Source organism: Amblyraja radiata, chromosome 29, assembly GCF_010909765.2.
Source record: "Amblyraja radiata isolate CabotCenter1 chromosome 29, sAmbRad1.1.pri, whole genome shotgun sequence".
Taxonomy (NCBI): Eukaryota; Metazoa; Chordata; class Chondrichthyes; order Rajiformes; family Rajidae; genus Amblyraja; species Amblyraja radiata.
The window spans coordinates 15,811,170-15,834,115 of record NC_045984.1 but is presented as its reverse complement, the minus strand read 5'-3'; the positions used below and the strand labels follow the sequence as shown (position 1 = coordinate 15,834,115).

General features: G+C 41.2%; 2 protein-coding genes and 1 long non-coding RNA gene across 11 annotated transcripts in view; 2 read left to right on the top strand and 1 right to left on the bottom strand.

Annotated features, from left to right (window-relative positions):
* Positions 1 to 16,192, top strand: part of uhrf1 (ubiquitin like with PHD and ring finger domains 1) — a 29,663-nt gene extending 13,471 nt beyond the window's left edge. The window contains exons 7-16 of the mRNA XM_033046661.1: positions 2,014 to 2,137; positions 4,849 to 4,956; positions 7,071 to 7,175; positions 8,938 to 9,044; positions 10,068 to 10,230; positions 11,225 to 11,362; positions 11,526 to 11,640; positions 13,285 to 13,442; positions 13,645 to 13,743; positions 15,061 to 16,192. Of these exons, the coding sequence (XP_032902552.1) occupies positions 2,014 to 2,137; positions 4,849 to 4,956; positions 7,071 to 7,175; positions 8,938 to 9,044; positions 10,068 to 10,230; positions 11,225 to 11,362; positions 11,526 to 11,640; positions 13,285 to 13,442; positions 13,645 to 13,743; positions 15,061 to 15,207 (1,264 nt within the window). The 3' untranslated portion in view covers positions 15,208 to 16,192. The remainder of the gene's footprint in view (positions 1 to 2,013; positions 2,138 to 4,848; positions 4,957 to 7,070; positions 7,176 to 8,937; positions 9,045 to 10,067; positions 10,231 to 11,224; positions 11,363 to 11,525; positions 11,641 to 13,284; positions 13,443 to 13,644; positions 13,744 to 15,060) is intronic.
* LOC116989344 lies at positions 389 to 19,276 on the bottom strand. Of its 6 annotated transcripts, XR_004416219.1 has the most exons (4): positions 18,973 to 19,254; positions 14,584 to 14,649; positions 6,266 to 6,415; positions 389 to 485 (listed from the first exon to the last, which is right to left on the bottom strand). It is a non-coding gene; the product is annotated as an uncharacterized LOC116989344 (long non-coding RNA). The 6 variants fall into 6 exon arrangements; XR_004416221.1 differs by lacking the exon at positions 6,266 to 6,415; XR_004416218.1 differs by lacking the exon at positions 389 to 485 and having other exon boundaries at positions 5,767 to 6,415.
* A 33-nt stretch (positions 19,277 to 19,309) lies between these two features.
* kdm4b (lysine demethylase 4B) overlaps positions 19,310 to 22,946 on the top strand; it is a 292,435-nt gene continuing 288,798 nt past the window's right edge. For 2 of the 4 annotated variants that reach the window (XM_033046659.1, XM_033046660.1), the window contains exon 1: positions 19,318 to 19,546. The gene's annotated coding sequence lies outside the window, so the exon portion shown is untranslated. Of the gene's footprint in view, positions 19,547 to 22,946 lie in introns of all 4 variants that reach the window. The other 2 variants (XM_033046656.1, XM_033046657.1) reach the window with 2 other exon arrangements.

The window sequence follows — 22,946 nt, the reverse complement described above, 5'->3', positions numbered from 1 at the left end:
TAAAGCAAGGCAAGAATTACTATTTGTATTGAATGTTTACAAGACTAATTCATCTTTCTAATGTTTGCTGCATGAAGTTATAAATTACGTTGTAGAATAGATCAAGATACTGATAAGGCTGAATGAAATACTTAATTGATGACATTGTAGCTATATAAACTGTGTGGTCACTTGGCACACTGCAAAGACCCATAAGATGGTACCAAAACACATTTGAAAACCTTTACTCCTCTGGGTTGTTAAAAAGAACATGTGCTTTTTAATAAGAACTAGACCAGGTGCAGACCCATTGGGCCTGTCCCCCAAGGCAATATTCCACCACTGACCCATAGCCCCAAACTGCGGGCGTGGCTGACGGGTTCCCGTTGTGACGCCAGAGATCCCCGTTGTGACGTGAGTCATGGCAACCCTCCCCCAACTGCGCAGGCGCAGCCGGCAAATAGATGCGCGACAGCGACGTTTTTATAGTTCAAAATGGCAGTAGCCTGTAAAATATAAGATCATTATGAACGCATCTCACTCTCCCTCTTCAGTCCCCTGTTCCCCATCTCCATTATCCTCCCTCTCCCCACCCTCCACCAACCTATCTCTGCTTCCGCCCCTTCCTCCTGTCCTCCCTCTTCCCCCTCCCCTCCTCCATTACTTCGCCATCCCTCTTCCTACCCCTATCCTCCTCCATTTCCCAGCATTCCCTCCCTCTCCTCTTCTCCCTCTCTCTCCTTTCCCCTACCATGTCACTCCTTTCCTCCCTCCCTCCATAACCCTTCTCCCCTCCCTATCCCCCTCCTCTCCCTCTAAGCCCCCCTCCTCCCCACTCTCACACTTTTCCCTCCCTACCCCCCTCTCCCTCTATCACCCTGCTCCTCCACTCCTCTCCTCCCCTTACCCACCCCCTCACAATGAAAATTGCGAATGTTTTAAATAAAAAATAAATCCTCCATGAAAATCGTGTGTTTTCTTTAAAATAACCTAAAGACAATGTTAGCTGTTAATGAAAACGGAAGAATTTGATTAAAAGGGTTTTCTTTAGAATAAAATCAATGTCAATGAAAATGGCGATTAAAAAAAAAAAAGGGGATATTTGAGTTCCCAATGTGATGTCGAACGCGTCTGACGGGCAGGGCTAGTGGAAAAATGGTTTGAAAAGTGATTTTTGTAAAGTTTAAAATGTCAATAGCTTGTAAAATATAACATCAATCCGAACAAAACTTGGTACTGCACATCCGAGGACAATGGTGAGTATGGTGGCAAAAAATTGTTGCACTATCGTGAGGGGGTTTTGGGATCTCATGCACACATACAAACAAACAAGATGAGAGTTTTAGCATAGCAACTTTCTGCAGCACCTACAGATAGAGGGCACTAGAGAGGTTGCTGCTAATTCCTCCATGCTGCACGTTGTTACTGCCTGCTAGTTTGTGGCTATGTCCAAAGCACTGAGGAGGCAGGTCAACCAGAAAATAGTATGTTGTGGGATTTTGTTACACTTAGTAAAACAGGAGTTTTGCACTAAATGTAAAGCATGCTAATCTACAATATGCTCAAGAGTAGAAGAATTGTTTCCTATTAATTTGAATTATGCCCAGCGTAGTTAATGAAGAGATACTTGCCACATTGCAAATAAAATGTTTACTTATGGCCAGGAAACTAATTATTGGAAATAAAGTAAGCAATCCTGTTGATCCTCATATGTATTAAATGTATTTGAGATGTAACATTTCATTAAGCAAATAAATGTGGGTTTTTTTCATTGAGTGATACATCTGGGAAATCCTCTTAAGTTTCCTATTGGTTGCAGAGTGAAAGGTTTCTATTATACCCTTCTAATGAGCTTGTTTATTTGAACTCCGGATCAAGGTTGGAAATGTGTTGTTAAATAATGTTACAGCACTGGTGAGGAGAGGTGGGAAGTGATACATTTGAGAGTTTTTTATTGCTTGTATTTTGCTCCTTTTACTCTCCACTTAAACTATTGGTTGATTGTAACTAATTTACGCGTGTGGGTGTTTACAGGTATTGTCCTCTATGTAAGATTGATGCAAATGAAGTGGTGCTGGCTGGTGAAAAACTAAAAGAAAGTAAAAAGAAGGCTAAGATGGCTTCTGCTAATTCTGCCTGCCAGAGAGACTGGGGAAAGGTGAGCCTATAGCAAGTTGGATTTACTTAGTGGTTCTGGGACACGTGTCTGGAATAATATTTTAAATGTTGCATACAGTTTTAACAAGGTTGGGGCTGGGAGGGTTGGGAAATACACTGCTCCATTAAGCTGTTTTTGCAGTTGAATCGGAGTTGTAAAGTTGGAAGCAAGTTATAGAAACAGAAAATTGGCGCTATTCAGCCCTTTGAGCCAGCACCGCCATTCAATATGATCATGGCGGATCGTCCAAAATCAGTACCCCGTTCTGGCTTTTTCCCCATGTCCCTTGATTCCCTTAGCCCAGTGGTTCTTAACCTTTTTGGCCCCACGACCCCTTCAGACATTCTTGGTCAGTACCGCGACCCCCGAAACAAAAATTGGAAAAAAAGCCAGCCCGATTTATTAAAACATGTCTGCCAATGCTCAGTCAATGGGATGGCTGAAATTACTTTGCAGCCATCAGGCAATCAAAACGAGGACGAATGCTCGACAGGCAGCACCTCATGTCAGCATCAATCACAAGCCTATTGCGTACCTTCGTTTTCAGAGATACCATGGCTGAGATTCCAGCCTCATGGCGATAAGTTGAGGGGAACTGGACCAATATGGCCAGGGCCCTGTTCGAAAGAACAGGACAGTCCTTCACTTTCAGCCAAAACGTGGTGAGCTCTTGTTCCATGAAATCACTCTTGAGCTGCGCATCTTCACGAAGGAGCTCTTATCTGGCTTTTTAAAGGAGGAGGACTGGCTGAACCTTGTTGCCTTCCACCACAGTGAAGAATGCTGTGGTGGATGTTTGTGTTAAATTTTATTGTGTATTCTTTTTAAGTGCATCGCTGCTAGCAAATTCATTTCACTGCACCTTCGGGTGAATGTGACAAATAAAATTGACTTTGACTGAATATTTAGCCTGGCCAAAACTACAAGACGTTCCTGAGACATTGTAGACCTTAAATAATTCTTAATCAGCTTGAGTTTGCTAAATGACCTCTCTGCAGAAGCTACTGTTGCTGGAATTGTTAATAGTATTCTTAAGCTAACACAAACATTTGGAAACAGGTCACCAAGTCTATACTCTGTTAACGTTCAACCGATCTAATGGTTTTAACTGCATTTACAAAATTCACCCTCCCACTAACACACACACACCCACTCACCCACACTCACACCCACAATCACACACACCCACCCATGCGCACCTTCACACACACACACACACACACACACACACACTCACACACTGTCACACCCAAACCCGGACCACTGAAACAGCCGCAGCTGCTGACTCACACCATCTCCCTCGCCTCTCCACCGGTGGGCCAGAGCCGTCACCTCACCAGACTTGCAGGCTCAGCACCAGGCCCTTCCACCATGCATACAGCACGTGGTCTGACTGCTGGGTCCTAGTGCCCCCCTCCTATAGGGAAGATCCATCAGTAGTGATGACTCTGCTGGGTCCTAGTGCCCCCCTCCTCGTACAGGGAAGACCCATTACAGGAAATTCCCGCCGCTCTGCTTCGGCTCCCGGGCCCGGGTACGATGTATCCCCTGCACCCTCCTCTCATAGGCCCTGTGTATACGTACGCAAATTCACGAATAAAATACTGTGTGTGGTATGTATCTTTGTTAGGTTCCTAAAAATGGGCTCAACAAATTGATGTTATTTACAACCCCTTCATGACTCCCAGGTTAAGAACCACTGCCTTAGCCCTAAGAGCTAAATCTAACTCTCTTCAAAACATTCAGTGAATTGGCCTCCAATGCCTTCTGTGGCAGAGAATTCCACAGATTCACAATTCTCCGGGTGAAAAAGATTTTCCTCGTCTCAGTCCTAAATTGCCTACCCCTTATTCTTAAACTGTGACCCCTGGTTCTGGACTCCCCCCAACATTGGGAATATTTTTCCTGCATCTACCCTGTCCAATCCGCTAAGAATTTTATGTTTCTATACGATTGCCTCTCATCCTTCTAAATTCCATGGAATACAAGCCCAGTCAACCCATTCTTTCATCATACGTCAGCCCCGTCACCCTGGGAATTAACCTGGTGAACCTACACTGCGCTCCCTCAATAGCAATAATGTCTCTCCTCAAATTAGGAGACCAAAATTGCACACAATACTCCCAGGTGCGATCCCACCGGGGCCGTGTATAACTGCAGTAGGACCTCCTTGCTCCTAAACTCAAATCCGGCCATTCGGCCCATCAAGTCTACTCTGCCATCCAATCATGGCTGATCTCTCTCTCCCTCCTCACCCCATTCTCCTGCCTTCTCTCCATAGCCTCTGACACCCATACTAATTAAGAATCTATCTATCTGCCTTAAATATATCAATTGACTTTGCCACCACTGCCTTCTGTGGCAATTATATACTGGGGCAAAGGCTCTTGAGTACACCCAGGTTAGTGACACCTTGTGTCCCATAGAAATTTGTGTGTTGGGTGTTGTAGTTCACAGGATAAATTGACCATGTATACACCATAATTGCTAGCACTATAGAAATCTACAGACTGGGAATCTGAAAATGATGTGAATTTGACTGCTTAATTTGCATGTTTTGTAATGTGTACATATAAATATCACAACCAGACCTCATCCAGCAATGTCTTGAGATATTTTGTCACCCTTAGTTCCTTTTTGTGCTCAGACAACAGGAATTCCCAGGTTGTGCATTATCAGCCATTAATTTCTCTTAATGTGCCTTATTCCAGGGTATGGCCTGCGTGGGTCGCACAAAAGAATGCACAATTGTACCCTCTAATCACTATGGGCCTATCCCAGGTGTTCCAGTGGGAACTCAGTGGAAATTCAGAGTCCAGGTATGTTAACTTTATAATTCCGGTGCGATGAAATTAAGTAGAATTCTATAAGAGCTCATAGCAATCAATTTTGTACTAATCAGTGTTTCCACTTTGAAGGAAATTACCCGAAATTTGAGAAATTCTGGTTCTCTTCGGGTAATTTAGGGAAAGTGAATTTCGGGAAATTTTCTGGCCCGGTTAGCCTTCCCCAACGGAACTTGTGCGACTGCCGCCCCAACTGCGCACGCACGGATACCTGATCCACTGCGCACGCGCGGGGAGACGCAAAAGGATTTGGGGGGGAAATTGTTTTTGACCATCTGCGCCTGGGCAGTTGGGGGAGGCCCGTCAGCCACGCACAATTGAAAATGGCGCCGGTGATGCGGTAAGGATGCAAAATGACGCCATCTCCTTGCGCTTGCGCAGTGGGCCGGGTATCCAAGTGTGCGCAGTTGAGGAAGGCTTAAATTTCAGGAAATACCATCAAATCCAGGAAATTTGAGTCTATTAAGGTGTGGAAGCACTGATACTAATATAATAGGATTTACTTTTTTTTAATAGGATAAAATAACCAAGACGTGGCTGTGGCTTTTGGTAGTATTGTGTTGCTAGTATTTGAACAGGAGGAAGTAAACTTTTAAAGTGAAACATTTCATTAAGTCTGAAGAAGGGTCTCAACCCGTAACGTCACCCATTCCTTCTCTCCAGGGATGCTGCCTGTCCCGCTGAGTTACTCCAGCATTTTGTGTCTCTTACATTTTCTAATGAACCCATTGAGTTTAGTGGAAAAATATACAAACTCTGGGCTCCAACTGCAAACCTACCCACGTTGTGGACCCTAGCCTCTGTCCTGGCCACATTCCTGATCCACGTCTCCAGCCACATACTAGCCTATATTCCGGAACCCCTGTTATACGCTGATCCAGATGCGATGCTGGATAACGGAAGTTTTACTACAATAAGATGGTGCAATACAGTCAAAAGCTTAGTTTTGTTAATCAAAAATTCCACCATAAAAGATGCTTTCTTGGGTAGTTCTGAAATACCAATGGCTCCAATACACCCTGAGCGTTTTCATGGAAAGTGCTGTTAAAATACCTTCTGATAACACTATTATATATAGCTTGAACAATGTAAAGGAAGGTGATGCACCAAAAATTAGGAAAACAGTGGTTTGAATCAAATTTATCCAAGCTTCTGACCCAAGGATGGATCTGGTTCGCAAAATGGTGTAAAGGGTTTAATTTCTAATGGGCCTGTTCCACTTAGGCGACTGCAGGAGACTATGCGGTCGCCACATGTTCGCGGGTGGTTGCCGGGGAGTCACCTTCATGGTCGTGAGTCGTTCCCGCATTCTTGGATCTAGTCACGGCTTCATTGATGGGTAGTGGGTGGAGAGTAGCGAGAATCTCGTGCCATAGGTGCAGTGGTAGTGGGTCTCCAGGAGGTCGTAGGTTGTCGCCGGTGCTGACCTTGGCTCATTGGGGGAAAAAAGTAAGTAGTTTTCAGAACCAAGGATAACTGACCGGTAATGTTAATGTCTGCCGAGCTTCACAGCCGTGTATCTCTGGCTTCTTAAAAGTTGTCTCCACTCCTCCCTACCCCTTCTTTCTTCCCCCCCCCCCCTTTTAAATGACTTAAGTGACCCTTCCCTTACACTGTGCTTTCACCGTCTTAATTACAGCGCCAACCTTCCTGTTCATCGTGGTGTGTGTCTTATCACATTGGCTTTGCACTGTGAATTTCACTCAGACAGCGCTCCTCCTGCTTTCCCTGTCCCCTGCATGCATAACTGGCTGGTGAAGGAAGCTGTGTGTGTGTGTGTGTGTGCACGCGCGTGTTCCACTCTGACAGTTGCTGCTCCAGTCGCCGGTTTTTCAGGGACGTGTTACGACTTCACAGTCGCCTGAAAAATTGCCTGAGGAACAGGCCCATAATAGTGCTTTCAAGTGGAGGCTAAAAACCCTGCATATGTTTCAGAATAGTATTCTGACTAAGCACAAGATCTCTTGATTGGATATTTATGGTGAAGTTATATGGATTAATTTGGAACAGATACGAGTAGCTTTGTCCTTGTACTACCTGTGATATACACATGTTAATGGGTCCCCCCCAATTAATTCCATTTGAAGGTGAGTGAATCAGGAGTTCATAGGCCACATGTCGCTGGAATTCATGGCCGGAGCAATGATGGAGCATATTCCCTTGTGCTTGCAGGAGGTTATGAGGATGATGTGGTGAGTAACCAATATTATTCATTAATGCTGCAAATGTCAATCTGTTTATCTCTAAATTTGTATTCTTTAAATGCCGTTATCTTGGTGGTTAATTTCACAGAATCAGAGTTGAGCTTGTCAAGCAGGTCTGAGATTCTTGCTCTCTGTGCAGACGTGTATGGGGCTATATGAAGGATGATCAGCTTAACTGGGGCACCATGGATCATGGAGTTATCCATGAGGGGAGAAGAGACATATACAGTGCCCTCCATAATGTTTGGGACAAATAGACCAGTCATTTATTTATTTGCCTCTGTACTCCACAATTTGAGATTTGTAATAGAAAAAAATCACATGCGTTTAAAGTGCACATTGTCAGATTTTATTAAAGGCCATTTTTATACATTTTGGTTTCACCTTGCAGAAATTACAGCCCCCCCCCCCCCCCCCCCCCCCGGTCAATTCTTGAGTGACCAAGTCAATCACCCTATCTGTAGCTAATAAGCAAGTTCAGTATTCTGACTGCGCATGCTCGGGTCAAAGGTCACTATGCATAAACAGCCCTGGAAAGCAGTGGACCTGCATTTCTTATGTTTTTTCCAGCTTTGATTCTTCTAGGTAAGTAAATATTGCTTTCATACTATGAAATAGTTGTATTAATTGTTCCTTTGTTAAAAGCTAAGTTTTTATTGCTTTATTATGCTTTGGTGAATGAGCGAGAATTCGGTGGTCGGGCCCAGGTCTGTTGAGTTGCTGTTGGGCCGTCCCCATCCCCGTCCCCTCCAGGGTGTCTCGTCCCTATCCGGGGGTGGCCGGTGGTGTTGGGCCGGGCCAGGCTTGCAGCTGGCGCGGGGAAGAGGCCGAGTTGCTGCAGCGCTTTGTGTGTGGGATTGGCTGGTGGTCCGTGCTCCGTTGGGGAGTGGGGTTGGGCTGGAGTTGGTGCTTCTTGTCTGCGCTGGCTGTGACCGACGACACCAGCGGCCCCAGGCCCACAGCCATTTGATACAATTTGTTGAGGAATCATCTTTATGAGGTTACCTGCGTATGTTATCTACAGGACACCAGCATGAGAGACTTAGTTAAAGCGCATTATTGAATTGGATAGGAAATTGGCTCAGATGTAACACTTGTATACTGAATTTGGCATGACATGATTGCTGGTGCTGCAAATTTCTGTGGGCCCCAGTAATTAATTATTTTTATAAACTACTTGAATCAATTACTAGAAATCTGTTTACGAGCTTGCCGAGCTATAGAAAGGAAATAGTGAAACAAAGTGTGACAGTGAAGCGAACAGCATTATAAGCAGTACAGATCGAGCACTAAATTAGAGGGAAGTATTATTTGATTTGAATGGGAAAATCTTCTCTTCAACCATGCACCTTGAAAGATTAGAATATTCCGAATGAGTATCTGAGGCAATGAAGTCTAAACAATTAAAAGGTTGGAGGTACTGAAATGGAAGAAAATTAAAAAAAAAACATTAAACAAAATCACAATATCAAGTGCATGTTTTTGAAAACTGAAAATTATGTGGGAAAATATGAAGTTGGGGTTATAGATTATTGAACATGTTGAATTTAAATGTTTTCCTTATTTGCAGAAAGAATTGAGATTTTGGTTTACATCCTTTACACTTTGGAGTTGATTCAGATTCTTATATGCATCTCATGACTAGGGTAGCCTGATGAGACAAATGTCTATTGTTCTAGGTTATGTTGTCTCTTACTTAGAATTCACATCGGTTGAAAAGTTGAAGATTAGTATTGTGCTTCTCTTATAGGATCATGGTAGTGACTTCACCTACACTGGAAGTGGCGGTCGTGATCTTTCTGGAAACAAACGCACAGCAGAACAATCGTGTGATCAGAAGTTGACCAACATGAACAGGTTAGTTGTTAAATTGATGAAAGTATAGTCTCTGAGATGGTACTAATTTTTACTGCCATTTTAAGATGATCTGAATCAATCAACGTATGTACCATAAGGATAATGTCCCATGCATTTTTGGTTCTGGATTAGGTATTGATAATGGATTCTGCTTTTTTGATGGTTAATTGAGCTTTACATCCTACATCATTTACACGTGGGAGTTTCAACAGATTCTTATATTCATGTGATGACTGGGGAGAACAAAATCAGAATGCTGGAAAAACTCGGTGGATAAAGCAGAATTAAGTAAACATTTTTGTCTGAGATCCTGATTCAGTACTGGGAGAGAACTGGAAAGATTATCAGCATATAGTAGAATGAAGGCGTGGAAATGCAGACCGAGGCTGGTAATTGATTGGTTGAATCAGGTTGGAATGTGATGACAGGGAAATGCAACCAGATTGGAGATAGGGGGATGGAACGGATGATCAAAGGGAGGAGTAATTGCAGTGGACAGGTGAATGTGGGGAAGTCTGCATAGTTTTCCTCTCCATCTGCTCATCCCTACCATCCTCTCCCCTCACCTGATTTAATCTATCCATCACCTACCAACCACTACTACCCACCTATGTACGGCTACACACTGGAAATCTATACTGTTCTCTCTGGATGGCAGGGTCTTGCCCTGAAACTTTGTATCAGTCTCAAAATATATAAATTAAACTTGCTTGACCCTTTGAGTTCTTTCAGCATTTGGTTATTGATGTAGATCCGAGCATCTGCAGTCTCTTTTGTCTTATGACTGGAGTGCATGGGTTTTATTTGAGAGATGATATGTTTGAAACTACTGTTGTACCGTTAGATTTAATGTCTGTATCCATTTCTCATCGTAATTTCATTATTGCAAAGTAAGTTGGTTATTGTAAAACCTAGTTATTATAAATATAGTTTTTGGTGAAAAATTCTATTTTCTAACTACTAGTTATATACAAGTGCATACATTGTGAAAATTGGAACTCAAAAAACAAATTTATTTTGCAGGGCTCTTGCTCTGAACTGTAACGCTCCTATTAATGACAAAGCGGGAGCTGATGCTAAAGACTGGCGAGCTGGAAAATCGGTCAGAGTTGTGAGAAGTGCGAAAGGTCGTAAACACAGCAAGTTTGCACCAGAGGAAGGGAACCGTTATGATGGCATTTATAAGGTATGAATATACTAATAGGCTTACATTTTCACAAGTACAAATACATTAAGTACATTTTGAAGACGAAAAGCTAGGTATTGATGCTAGTAATTTTATTTTCGCATTCTTTCAACCTGGCTGGTTATGGGGGAAAGTGTAAATAGATCGTGGAAGACTTCCTCATTCTTGTACCAAGATTTTTTCAAATTCATTTTGTTCAACATTAGTTCTGTTGGAGAGAAGTTATTGAATTGATTTGAGTTGCATATGTTTCAAATACAAGTTATTATGGATTTGAGGTAATGTTCATTTGAAATTCACAAACATCTATATACTTATTTGTGTATGGATTTGTGTGTTTACTTGTGTGTTTTCGAGGCTTGGCTTTTCCGAGAACTCCCGAGAGCTTTGTACTAAAGTCGGGCCCTGTACTAGAGCTCTCGCTTTTCGCAGCCCGTTCGCTCGCCCGGCTCCCCTCCACCTCTCTCCCCCCTGCTCTCTCTCCCCCCTGCTCTCTCTCCCCCCTGCTCTCTCTCCCCGCTCTTCTCTCTCCCCGCTCTTCTCTCTCCCCCCCCTCTCTCTCCCCCCCCCTCTTCTCTCTCCCCCCCCCTCTTCTCTCCCCCCCCCTCTTCTCTCTCCCCCCCTCTTCTCTCTCTCCCCCCCCTCTTCTCTCTCTCCCCCTCTCTCTCCCCCCCTCTTCTCTCTCCCCCCCTCTTCTCTCCCCCCCCTCTCTCTCCCCCCCATCCTCTCTCCCCCCCCCTTCCTCTCTCGCTGTGCTCTCTCTCCCCCACTACTTCCCCTCCACCCCCATCCCTTTCTTCCTCTCTCACCCTCCACCTCCTCCCCCCCCCCCCCCCCCCCCCCCCCCTTTCTCGTTAAGGGGACGGGACCCAACCCAAATATCGATAATTTTTTGTAGCTATTGCAATTTGAGGTACATTTCAAAAACTTCAGTGTGGGAAGAATATGAAAAGAGAAAGTAAATCTGCTGAATTGTAATTTATTTCTGAATTAGGTGGTGAAGTACTGGCCTGAGAAGGGAAAATCTGGTTTCTTGGTATGGAGATATTTGTTGAAACGGGATGATGAAGAGACAGCTCCATGGACCAAAGATGGTAAAGAAAGAATGAAAAAGCTAGGATTGACTATGCAGGTATCTTATATTTCATGGTTTGTCCAGTAATCTTTCATAATGTTTGACTAAAAATAACTAATTGGGTATTGTTCAGCTGGCTTTTACAGCAAAGATGGGCTCAGACAAAAGTTGTAACACTTTAGTTAATTAATATATTTCATCAACAAACTTTGTGTAACAGTATCCCGAAGGTTACCTTGATTCTCTCGCCAATAAAGAAAAAGAGAAGGAGAACAAAAAGAGAGATGAAGATCCTGAGCCAACACCAAGTAAAAGGAAAAGAAAATCAAATTCAGGTCTGCAGATTCACGTTGAGATTGCATCACAAATTTGTTGGTATTTTTCAGTTGGATTATTCGAGTTTTCTTTTTGTAATTTTGTCAATACCAAAAGCCAATGTTTATTGCACACTTCTGATTCTCCTTGAGACGGTGCTGGTGATAAGCTACTTTGAATGAACAATTTTGTAGTCAAGGTCGTTCCTTTCACCTGCTGTTGTGTTGGGTTGTGCACCGTACATGATATGGCAGATTAGAAAGAATTTACATTGTATCTGTCATAGGTAGACAAAAATGCTGGAGAAACTCAGCGGGTGAGGCAGCATCTATGGAGCGAAGGAATGGGTAATGTTTCGGGTCGAGACCCTTCTTCAGACTGATGAGTGGATTGGGGGGCGGGAAGAAGAAAGGAAGAGGCGGAGACAGTGGGCTGTGGGAGAGCTGGGAAGGGGAGGGGAAAGAGGGAGAAAGCAAGAACTACCTGAAATTGGAGAAGTCAATGTTCATACCGTTGGAGTGTAAGCTCATATTTCGTTTGGGTAGGTGCTGCTCCTCCAATTTACGGCGGGACTCACTCTGGCCATGGAGGAGGCCAAAAACAAAGGTCGGATTTGGAATGGTCGGGGTAGTTGAAGTGCTGAGCCACCGGGAGATCAGGTTGGTTATTGTGAACTGAGCGGAGGTGTTGGGCGAAGCGATTACCAAGCCTACGCTTGGTCTCACTGATGTAGAGCAGCTGACACCTAGAGCAGTGGATGCAATAGGTGAGGTTGGAGGAGGTACAAGTGAACCTCTGCTGCACCTGGAAAGACTGCTTAGGTCCTTGGATGGAGTCAAGGTGGAGGTAAAGCGACAAGTGTAGCATTTCTTGCGGTTGCAAGGGAAAGTACCAGGGAAGGGGGTGGTTTGGGTGGGAAGGGGAGAATTGGCCAGGGAGTTACAGAGGGAGAGGTCTCTGCGGAAAGCTAATGGGAAGATGTGGCCAGTGGTGGGATCCCGTTGGATTATCTGTTGTATGTGACGGCTGGTAGGATGGAAGGTGACGACAAGGGGGACTCTGCCCTTGCTACGAGTGGGGGGGAATGGGACGTGAGCGGAGTTACGGGGTATAGAAGAGACCCTGGTGAGAGCCTCATCCATAGTCGAAGAGGGGAACCCCCGTTCCCTGAAGTATGAGGACATCTCCGATGCCCTGGTTTGGAACACCTCATCCTGATGCGGCATAGACGGAGGAATTGGGAGATGGGGAAAGAGTCCTTACAGGAGGCAGGGTGGCAAGAAGTGTAATCCAAATAGCCATGGGAGTCGGTGGGTTTATAGTAGATGTCGGTCAGAAGTCTGTCGCCTGCGATGGAGATAGTGAGGTCTAGAAACGTGTCATGATCTACAAATGTCCTAAAATGTTTGTGTAGTTTTTTGGTACTCTTGCTGTATTTGATCATTTAACACGAGTATTTAATAAATTGTTTGTATCGGCTGACATTTTGTTCACTTTTAATTTTGTGAATAACACCTCAAAAATATGCCGAATACTACTAACTTCCTAAATTCTTTGCAGATAAAAAGTTGCTTTCTAAATAATAATGCAAGACATTTCTGATTGTTGACTTTAGACCTGTTGGTACAGTGTCATAATTTTCTAAATCTACTTTCCCACCCCAGATGATAGAGTTTCATCAACTCAGTCACCAAAAAGCACTCCAAAGAAATCAAAGGTGGAAGCATTTAAGTTGACAGCAGAACAGAAGAAACTCATAAACAATGATGAAGTTAATAAGAAAGTGTGGGATGAAGCACTTCTATCCCTTAAGGATGGGCCGGTATGGATTGAATTTATTTTTTCCAGGCTTCTATAGCATGTATCTAATTCAAATGTAAAGTTGTCTTGATTTTACTTAAGTTTTGATATTGGCTACTAAAAGACATTTAGATCAGATTGTATAGTCAGCTCTAAGTAGATTATCAGTGTAGATTATCTTAATTTCCAATAAATAGCAATGGTTTTCAAATTTCTTTTTCCAGAAATTCCTGTCAAAATTGGAGGAGACATTCTTGTGCATTTGTTGCCAGGAGGTGGTATTCCAACCAATTACAACAGAGTGTCAGCACAATGTCTGCAAAGTAAGTATGATAAATCAATCCTAACCTGAAATTCTCATAATAGATTCACTGCATCGGATATATTTTAATATTTGGTTATTCCCAATGTTATATGCCAATCTTGGACGTTTTTCATGAGTGAGATTCTGAGCGAGACTTACAATTGTGTGCAAGGCTGTTTTGTGAAATTGATATTGGAAGCTATATATATGAACCTTTACATAAAATGTTTAGAAATAACACAGTAAAGAATACAGGATAAAAAGGAACTGCTGATGCTGGTTTATATTACAAAGATAGATACAGAATGCTAGAGTAACTCAGCGGGTCAGGCAGCATATCTGGAGAATATGGATAGGTGAAGTTTCAGGTCGGGTCCCTTCTCCAGACGGAAAGGAATATGGTGCTGGGCTATGGAGCGCGTCCAAGTTTGCACTGAGTATCAGGAACATGATGGCTAGCCCCTTAAAGTGGGTGACTGACTAGAGCCTGTAATATTATTCTTGTATAAAATGTATTGCCATTAATCTCATGTTTTAAAAGTGTGTTTTTCAATTTGACATTTGCTTGTCCTACCACGAGCAATGGGTCCCAGAATATTATTATCAAGGCCCAGACTTATCTTTATTCATAATTATTTTAAAATGTATGGATTTCTTCGACAGAAATACCAGTCACCTTGCCAGAAAGGTTTCTCAGTATTAGGTCCTCTGATCAGTCAGAGTTGGGGAAATAATCAGTACCATACAAGGCAAAGCAGTTGTTTCGAATGGCAATCGATGGCAAACACCTAAACCTTTACTCCCAGAAATACTGTGGGTACATTGTTTCTAATCTGCAAAATGCATTAAATTTACTCACCTAGACTACTGCGGCACTACTTCTCAATTCCAGTACTATTGGATCACAAATTCCAGGATTTAAACCCTGTAAATAATAGAATATAAATGTTTCCATGTGAGTGCGTTATCTGCAAGTGTTGCATGTATTTAAATCCTTGAATTTGTTGTCCGACGGTACTGCCCTTACCAGAAATAAGGTTATGCTAGAAGTACAGTTGAACGGCAGAGTCCTTACCGCAACAGTTCAAGAGGGTGCCTCACATAAGTAGTTTTGAAGTGTCTTGCTGTGCTAGTGAAATCATGTTATTGTTTCCAGACTTGTCAAGACTATGATCATCAGTAATGAAAGCCCTTTGATCATGTAATTAAATTGACTTAAAATTTAAAAATGCTGGTGATTCTGATTGAGCGTTATTTATAAGAATTCATAAGGCAATTACCTTCAACACAATTCTCAACTCGTTTGTTTTTCTTTTGTTTTTATCACGAACTCCAGAGCTGCTTACAACGTTCCTTCAAGGCTGACGTGTACACTTGTCCTGCCTGCCGTTATGATATTGGCAAGAACTGCAGCATGGTGGTCAACAAATGCTTGCAAAGTCTTCTAACCCAGCTGTTCCCAGGATATGGCAATGGACGGTGATGCCTTAGTTTTGAAATTATTTCTTGTCTTTTACTTGACACTTCGTCATTATTTTGTTAAGAACATAGGCATTCTGGCCTGTGGAGCTTGAGTGGAGGACAGATTGACAAATTAATCCAGGGTAGCTGACTTCCCATCCCCAATCTTTAAGTGTAGGATATACAAACCTCAAAATGTTTGTGCTTGTTTTAGTCTAGGAGCTTGTCTAGATATGCAGATTGATGTTATTGGTGTAACATTACAGGGGGAAAAAAATACTACCTCAAAGTGGGGATAATTTTCTTGGGATTTTCTTTGGTCAGAGCAAGTTCAGCAGAATGATGTCTGTCTAATCAGCCTTGATTCTCTCTGCTTGATAAGTTAAGCCATCACATAAGTGCCTTTGTCCTTGTTGAAGGCTGGGCTGTGAGCGACTTCCTAGCACTGATTTTATTTTTAAACTAGCACATTGGTTGACAAATTTAGCCGTGCAGATAAATTCATCAAAGTTATTTTAGCAGGGAATATGCAGCTTTATTATGCTGTATTTTTTATAGAACAGTAACCGCTTATTTGGTTTGATTCAGAATTGTACAATTTTTAATGCTTTGAACTGTAAAATATCTTTTTCTGACCCTGGTTAACTGTGAAAAGCAATCCTTTATTAATTGAAATTTGTGAAAGGGGATGTAACCTGGGCAAAAGGGGATCTGCAATCTACATGCCTGTACTTGTACATTAATGTTTCCACAGACACCCTCTTTCTCTAATGACAATACCAAAGGATGCATATGGTACCTCAACATTGCATGGACATCATTTCATACTTCAGAATTTAGGTTTTCATGGAGTTAGACTGGACATAATCTAACAATTAATTTCTTTAAGCGTGTTGAATCGTATCTGAAATGCTGTGGAATTTTGAACTTCCATTGGAATCTTCCACTTGTTAATTGCTATGTCTATACGCTGCAATAAAATAAAGTTTTTTTGCTTTTCAAAGCTCTTAACGTGTCAATCTTTCTGTTTATTATGCCATCCTTAGCAGAGGATGCAGGTTTTTGTTTGCAGGTTATCACGGGCAATGCACAAATGTTGTTGAGAAAGTATTCACTTCGTTATCACTCATGATGGTAGTATACTTCATTCTAGAAATGTCCTTAGTGAAGTAAAATGTTATGAGAATGAGATTATTTTTTGCCTTGCCCTATTTGTATGTCCTATCACTGTTAAGAGTCTTTAATTGTCACATATACTAAAACAGAACAAAAATCTTACTTGCAGCAGCACAAAAGGTTTATAAACACAATACCCAATAGATAACATAATAAACAAACAAAGTTCCATTAATAAACCCAATATAGTACAAAGCAAAAGCTTGTAGTCCCTAGTGTAACCAAAACAATCAGTAGTTTGAAGTTTAGTTGGAGTTTGTAGTGTGCAATAGCCTGCTGGTTGTTGGGATGAAGGTGTTCTTGAACCTGGATGTCATCGTTTTCAGACTCCTGTACCTTCTGCCTGATGACAGCAGTGAAATATAGAGTTCAAGAGTATAGAGTACATATATCGAGTGCAAGAGAGTATTTGCTCACATACCAAATCTCAATCTTTTAAGGAAGTGGTAATGCATGGAACTTGGTATATTTAGTTGTATGAGCATTATGTATATGGTTCATATAGGAAAATATTGTTTGAGGAAATACATCAATAGTAAGAATATTTTTGGAAGAATGTGTTGTATTCCCAACATTTGCTGTTTCATTCTGTGCTCAAGTCCTTTCTTAGTAATGTTCCACAATAGTAAACGTCATCTATTCCTTCTCTCCATAGATGCTGCCTCACCTGCTGAGTTTCTCCAGCATTTTTGTCTGCCTCCTAGTTTCCTTCCTCCTTCTCAACTGAATTTTGTTATCACCTGTTCCCTGTTGTTCAAACTCTTTGCTATACATAGATCAGTTCTTTTAATTACTAATGTATTTTAAACAAGTGTGTGAAAAACATAGGTCATTAAGCTGCTTCCACTTGCTGATATTCAATAAGATGATTTTATCTCAGTGCTAAAATTTCATACAAATCCCATATTCTCAAGATGCTGTTGTAACTTTGAGAATGTACTTGAAATATGTAATATTTTGTAAATAATTTTTAAACTTGCCAGTAGTAAGTATCTGTTGCCTTGGATCCCTCCTTTTCTACAATAAAATGGAATGCCTCCAATTATCCATTACCTTTTGTATATCAATGGTACCCTACTTGAGCATGAAGAAACAACTGCCATAAGCTGCCAAACTTATGGCATTACATCTCCTCTCACCCCTTACTAGATATTCACCATTCCTTTGTTTTCCCTTTGAGTCGTTAAAGTGGTCAATTCCTTATCTGTCTGAAATTATTTCAGCATTGGAATGTTTTTCAAATTATTTTTCATGTAGATTGTTTAAATACATTTTGGGCAATTTAATATAATCCTACATATGGCCAATATAATACAAAATTTCACATTCAATCAGAATCTAACATTGTTACTATTATTGAAATTCAAAGTTCACCTATTCACTGGTGTTCCCTAACCCTAATATCAATGGAAGGACACAATGGCTTAAAAGTGAATTTGGAAGAAAGTGCACAGTGCTGAGTTAAAAGTCCAAAACAGCAAGGTCAAATTCAAGGAATGTAAAGATAGAGCAAATACATTTTGAGTTTTTGCTTGTTGAATGTAGTTGTGTTGTAGGTGTTTACATCTCACGATAATTGGGCGTGGGAGGGGGATAGTTGATAAAAATTTGGTTTTGGGTATGCTTTAGTTCAACCATGGGTTTATTTTTGTTTAACTTCGATCCTTATATTTCTAGATGTCTAGGATAAAAGCCCAGTCTTCTGTTGACCTGGTTTTCTCTGTACTGGTAAATGGGCGCTCAACTCTTGTGACTGCATGGCCCAAAAGTTCGTCAATTTCAAATAGTGATTATCACATTGATTAAGTTCTACAATAAATTGATATATGTAAAAATGGATATTACCTGTATTGTCAGGAAAATAGTTCCCGGTTTTTTTTTGTGAGTTAAATGCCCCTGTCCCACTTAGGAAACCTGAACGGAAACCTCTGGAGACTTTGTGCCCCACCCAAGGTTTCCGTGCGGTTCCCGGAGGGTTTTGTCAATCTCCCTACCTGCTTCCACTACCTGCAACCTCCGGGAACCGCACGGAAACTTTGGGTTAGGCGCAAAGTCTCAGGTTGTTTGACCAGGGGACTGTAGTTAACATTGAACCGCCTTTTGAGACGATTAACCATGTTGCTTAGTTTGAGGACAGTTGGAACAGGAACTTGCTAAACAGACAACGGGGCGATAGATTTGAATAAACCCGAAAACGAACCGTGTGTTTATTTCCCTCAGGATCACATAAATATCACCCAGTACAGTGAACGATCACAGCTAGGTCCTTATTTAAAGTGTCAATTGAAATATTTAGCCCCGGAATGCGATATTGTTTTGACATGTTATGTATAATAAATTATACTTTAAAAAATATATTCTGGTAAATCCGTTAACCTTTCAGGAGTGTATATTGTCACAATTTCTCGCCACATCATGTCGGTTAAGCATTGAACCACATCTCCTTAAATTGCTGGCCATGCACGGTTTTCGTAGCAGATAGAACTTTTAGTAGCAGTTAATTATGAAGCTTCTTGTACAATTGTCCTTCGAGCTGTCTCCCATTAGCCCGTAAACCTGCTGAGGATTGAAGTAATGAGGAGTGAGATGGTGGGTGAAATGAGAAACGTACCATATCAATGTTTCTTAGCAGTAACAATGATCCCACCAATTGTAGCCGTCTCGGGGAGGAACTTTGGTTATCTTGGTCGAGCGATGCAGAAGTATGGGTTCCTGCATACCTAGTTAAATATGAAGGTTATAAAACAATCCAGTAGAGAAAAGAATGTGAGTTATATTTAAATTTAAAGCACTAGGTATGAGCTATAAAAAGACATAACGGTGTGAACAAAGCACCAAGTATATATGCGGTACTACTTTTGCAGAGCGGACTGGTTTGACAGCCTCGCGACTGTTTCATTCTCACGTACCTGCACTGCAACCAAGCAGCACCGGAAGTTCTCCGCAGAGTTGGTGGGCGCCTGAGACGGACGGTGTTTTTATCCAATTGCACTGTGTTCCTCGCTCTCCGCCCGTGGCAATCACTCAGAGGACCTATGGAGAAAGGCGTTCGTGGCGGACGTTTGGTGACAGCATATTAGACTGACTGGATGTTCGTTTTAATGTCTTTGAAACCTACGTGCTTGTTCCCCTTCCTGTACTCGAGCGCTTCGCTGCCGGAGTAAGCGGTCACTCGGCCTCTACGGGTGAGTAATGGCCGGCAGTAACTACCGGTTATCCTCTTGGAGAAGCGCGGCCAGGGCCGTTTAAACGAGCCACAATTTTGAGGCGAGAGCCCGGTTGACGTTAGGCCTAGAGGGAGAGGTGACGATTGGATGCTACCGAAGAGTGTTGGTCAGTCAGCCGGAGCCAGGCAGTTGCGTCTGCCATCAGCTGTCAGTGGGAGGGGGTAACAACTCCTCAACACCGTTCGACTTGCTTAGCCACATCATTGCTTTAATTATTTGCATTTCAATTGCTCAACATTCATCCCTTCTCACTCTTTATTGTTACCAACTCGGCGCTAATAAGGAACCGTGAAAAACCAAAGAAAATGTAGTTAAAATAGACCGTCCATTCGCACCAGCAAGGAGAAAAACACCCTTTCTCATTATGGCCACGGCCTCTCGTGTCCACTAGTTTTAGCCTTGTCTTTAACTTTTTCTGTTACTCCTAACTGGTGCAGGTGATATAAAAAATTGCCTGATCTTGCTCATCATCACCATCGTAGCTAAATTTTAAGTTGCTTTAAATTTGAAGTTATTATTTTTCGTTCTGTGTGGTTTGATGGAGCTATTGGCAGTTATAAATTCATTAAGTGATACAAGGCAGCATTTAAAAAAAAGGCGGTGTCGGTTTGATGATATGAACTGGGATAGATGCAGAATAAGGATAACATGAGGATTAGAATTTCTAGTAAAAATATCTGGAAATTAATAACATTAATTAAATACAATGTTCACTAATAGTAAGGGGGCAAACAGACAGATCTTTTCAATTAAAGACACAAAATGCTGGAGTAACTTAGTGGGTTAGGCAGAAGAAGAAATAGGTGATATTTCGGGTCAGAATCTTTCTCCTTTTGCCTAACCCACTAAGTTACTCAAGCATTTTGTGTATTACTTTGTAAACCAGCATTTATTGTTCCTTGTTTCTCTTTCATTTTAATTGTTCCGTGCTAAAATTGTGCTCTGTAAATCACGTATGTTGCCTGTTTCATCAAGCTTATTTTCTTGGAGGATTCAGGGTCCATTCTCGTTTCATGGTTTGGTGGTGAGTGGGGAAAATGGCTAAGATGCTTGATGTGGAGTCTCATTTTGAAGTATTATTGCCATCACGGTTTCAGTACAGCGTGTTAGTAACCACGTGAAATTGTTCTGTCATCACTTGAAATGTTTGATGGTGCAATTTCAGGTGTTGTCTTTATAAGCTTGTGATCCAACACTTTAAAATCCTATGATGCTTTGATACATTACTGGTATAATCCAAGGTATGCATTATTGCATTAAAACACATTGGTTGAACTGACATTTTATTCCTCCAGAATATTGCTGTTCATAAAGCCTGAACATTTTTTTTGCATTTGTGACTGGTGACAAAACAATAGTTATCATTTTGGCGAAGTAGTGAATAGATGTATATTTGGCCTGGAATTGTTTCCAATTCATTGAAGTAGAGCAATGTGTACAGTAAGAGGTAGCGAATAAGAATGAAAGTTGTTCTTGGTTTCAGTGGTGTGCATTTTAATTGCAGATATCGGATGCATTGAGAAATTGTAGCTGTTTCTTTTCTATCTGATGTTGATAGTTATGGCAAAGCTTGTGGAAGGGAAGATGAGTGTACTTCAGTACATGTGACAATAATAAACCTACATCAGTAGTGTACAGATGAAGAAGCAGTGTTGTTTGCACAAGGTTTATTTTTCTTGCTGAAAGCAACTCTTCCTCACCGCAGCTTTGTACTCTCGCGAAAGGTTGGTACATGTCATTGTAGTTAGCTGATTAAGTAATGTCTGGATTAAAATCAGATTCTCCATGGTTTTTATTGCAGCTTGATCTTTGCCTTTGTCTTCTTAATTTAAAAAATATCTTTATATCTTTCTAGACTCAAGACCTGCTGAGTTCCTCCAGCAGTTTGTGTCTTACTTTTCATTCCTTGCTACCGGTGTATATAATGCAGCTTTTTAAATTTTGTTTAAGCTGCCAGAAGCATATTTGTCTTTTTTTGGGTTTTAATCAAAGTAGTCTGGAATAAGGAGCATTTATTCTCAGGTTCACTGCTGAAGAATGAATGGTTGGGTTTTGTGAACATTTGTTGCAGTAATTTCAATGGATACAGTAAATGTTGCATTTTTGGTGAAGAAGAAATGAGGCTCCAAAGTTTAAATATTTATATTTTGGAGCATTGTTGAGCAGAGTTTAGACATTAAATGTAGTTATAAATTAAATTAATTGTGATATTGGCCATAATGTTTTCTTATTTGACTGTTGTGTTATCAGTGTCCTTTGATAGAGAAATTTAGGCATGCACAATCATTTTTCAGTAAAATGTTTATTTGAGTGAACATAGTGAGAGATTTAGTGAACTCAATGATAATTGAAATTCTAAATGTGGGATTGCGAGCAGTAATTTAGATACCATACTGATAGGTATGGGACAGTCCACCTACTCAAGGGAAATGGACATTAGTTACCATGGTGTGCCTGAGACCTGGAGGCGTTATCTTTGGTGTATTGCTTGATAGATTTATTTCACTTGAGGGAGGCAGATAACATAAGTATACATTGTGAGTAAATATAGCCTTTAATTAATGTAGATAGATGTTATGAATAGGACTGTGGGATGGGAAGCCAAACGCAAGCATAATTTATGTACTGTTCTTGCAATAAAGCTTTATTTAAAAAAAAAAGTATTATGTGATAAGTTGCTAACTGCATGTGACAATATGTTTAGGAAATAGATGTCAATATAAGCTAAAATGTGTAGGAAGGAAATGCAGATGCTGGTTTACACTGAAAATAGACACAAAAAGCTTGAGTAACTCAGCGGGTCAGGCAGCATCTCTGGAGAAAAGGAATAGGTGACATTTTGGGTTGAGACCCTTCTTCAGACCTGCTCAGTCTGAAGAAGCTTCTTGACCCGAAACGTATAGCAAAAAGCTTTTGGTGCATGCGAACCAGTCAGTATCAAGACAATACATAATCACAATCGATCCATTTACACTGTATAGATACATGATAAGAGAATGAAGTTCAATGCAAGATAAAGCCAGCAAAGTCCGATCAAGGATAGGCTGAGGTAGATAATAGTTTTATGTTGATGCAATGCAATTTCAGTGTTTGTAAATCAGTGAAATGTTATAGATACTTTAAAGAAATGTTGTGAGCTAATTTTAGGATGGATTTGTATATATTCTTCTGTCTGGGAGTGATTTTTTTTTCTCCCCTAAACGATTTGTTCGTGTGCTTTATTTATTTAAACATTGTGAAGAGCTAGATACCTTGTTGACATGCTGATCAATTTTAACTTTGTAAACAAACTATGTATATAGTTTTTACTCGTATTTTAGCTTACAAGTGGTACTTTAATAGTTTGCAAGAACCCTCT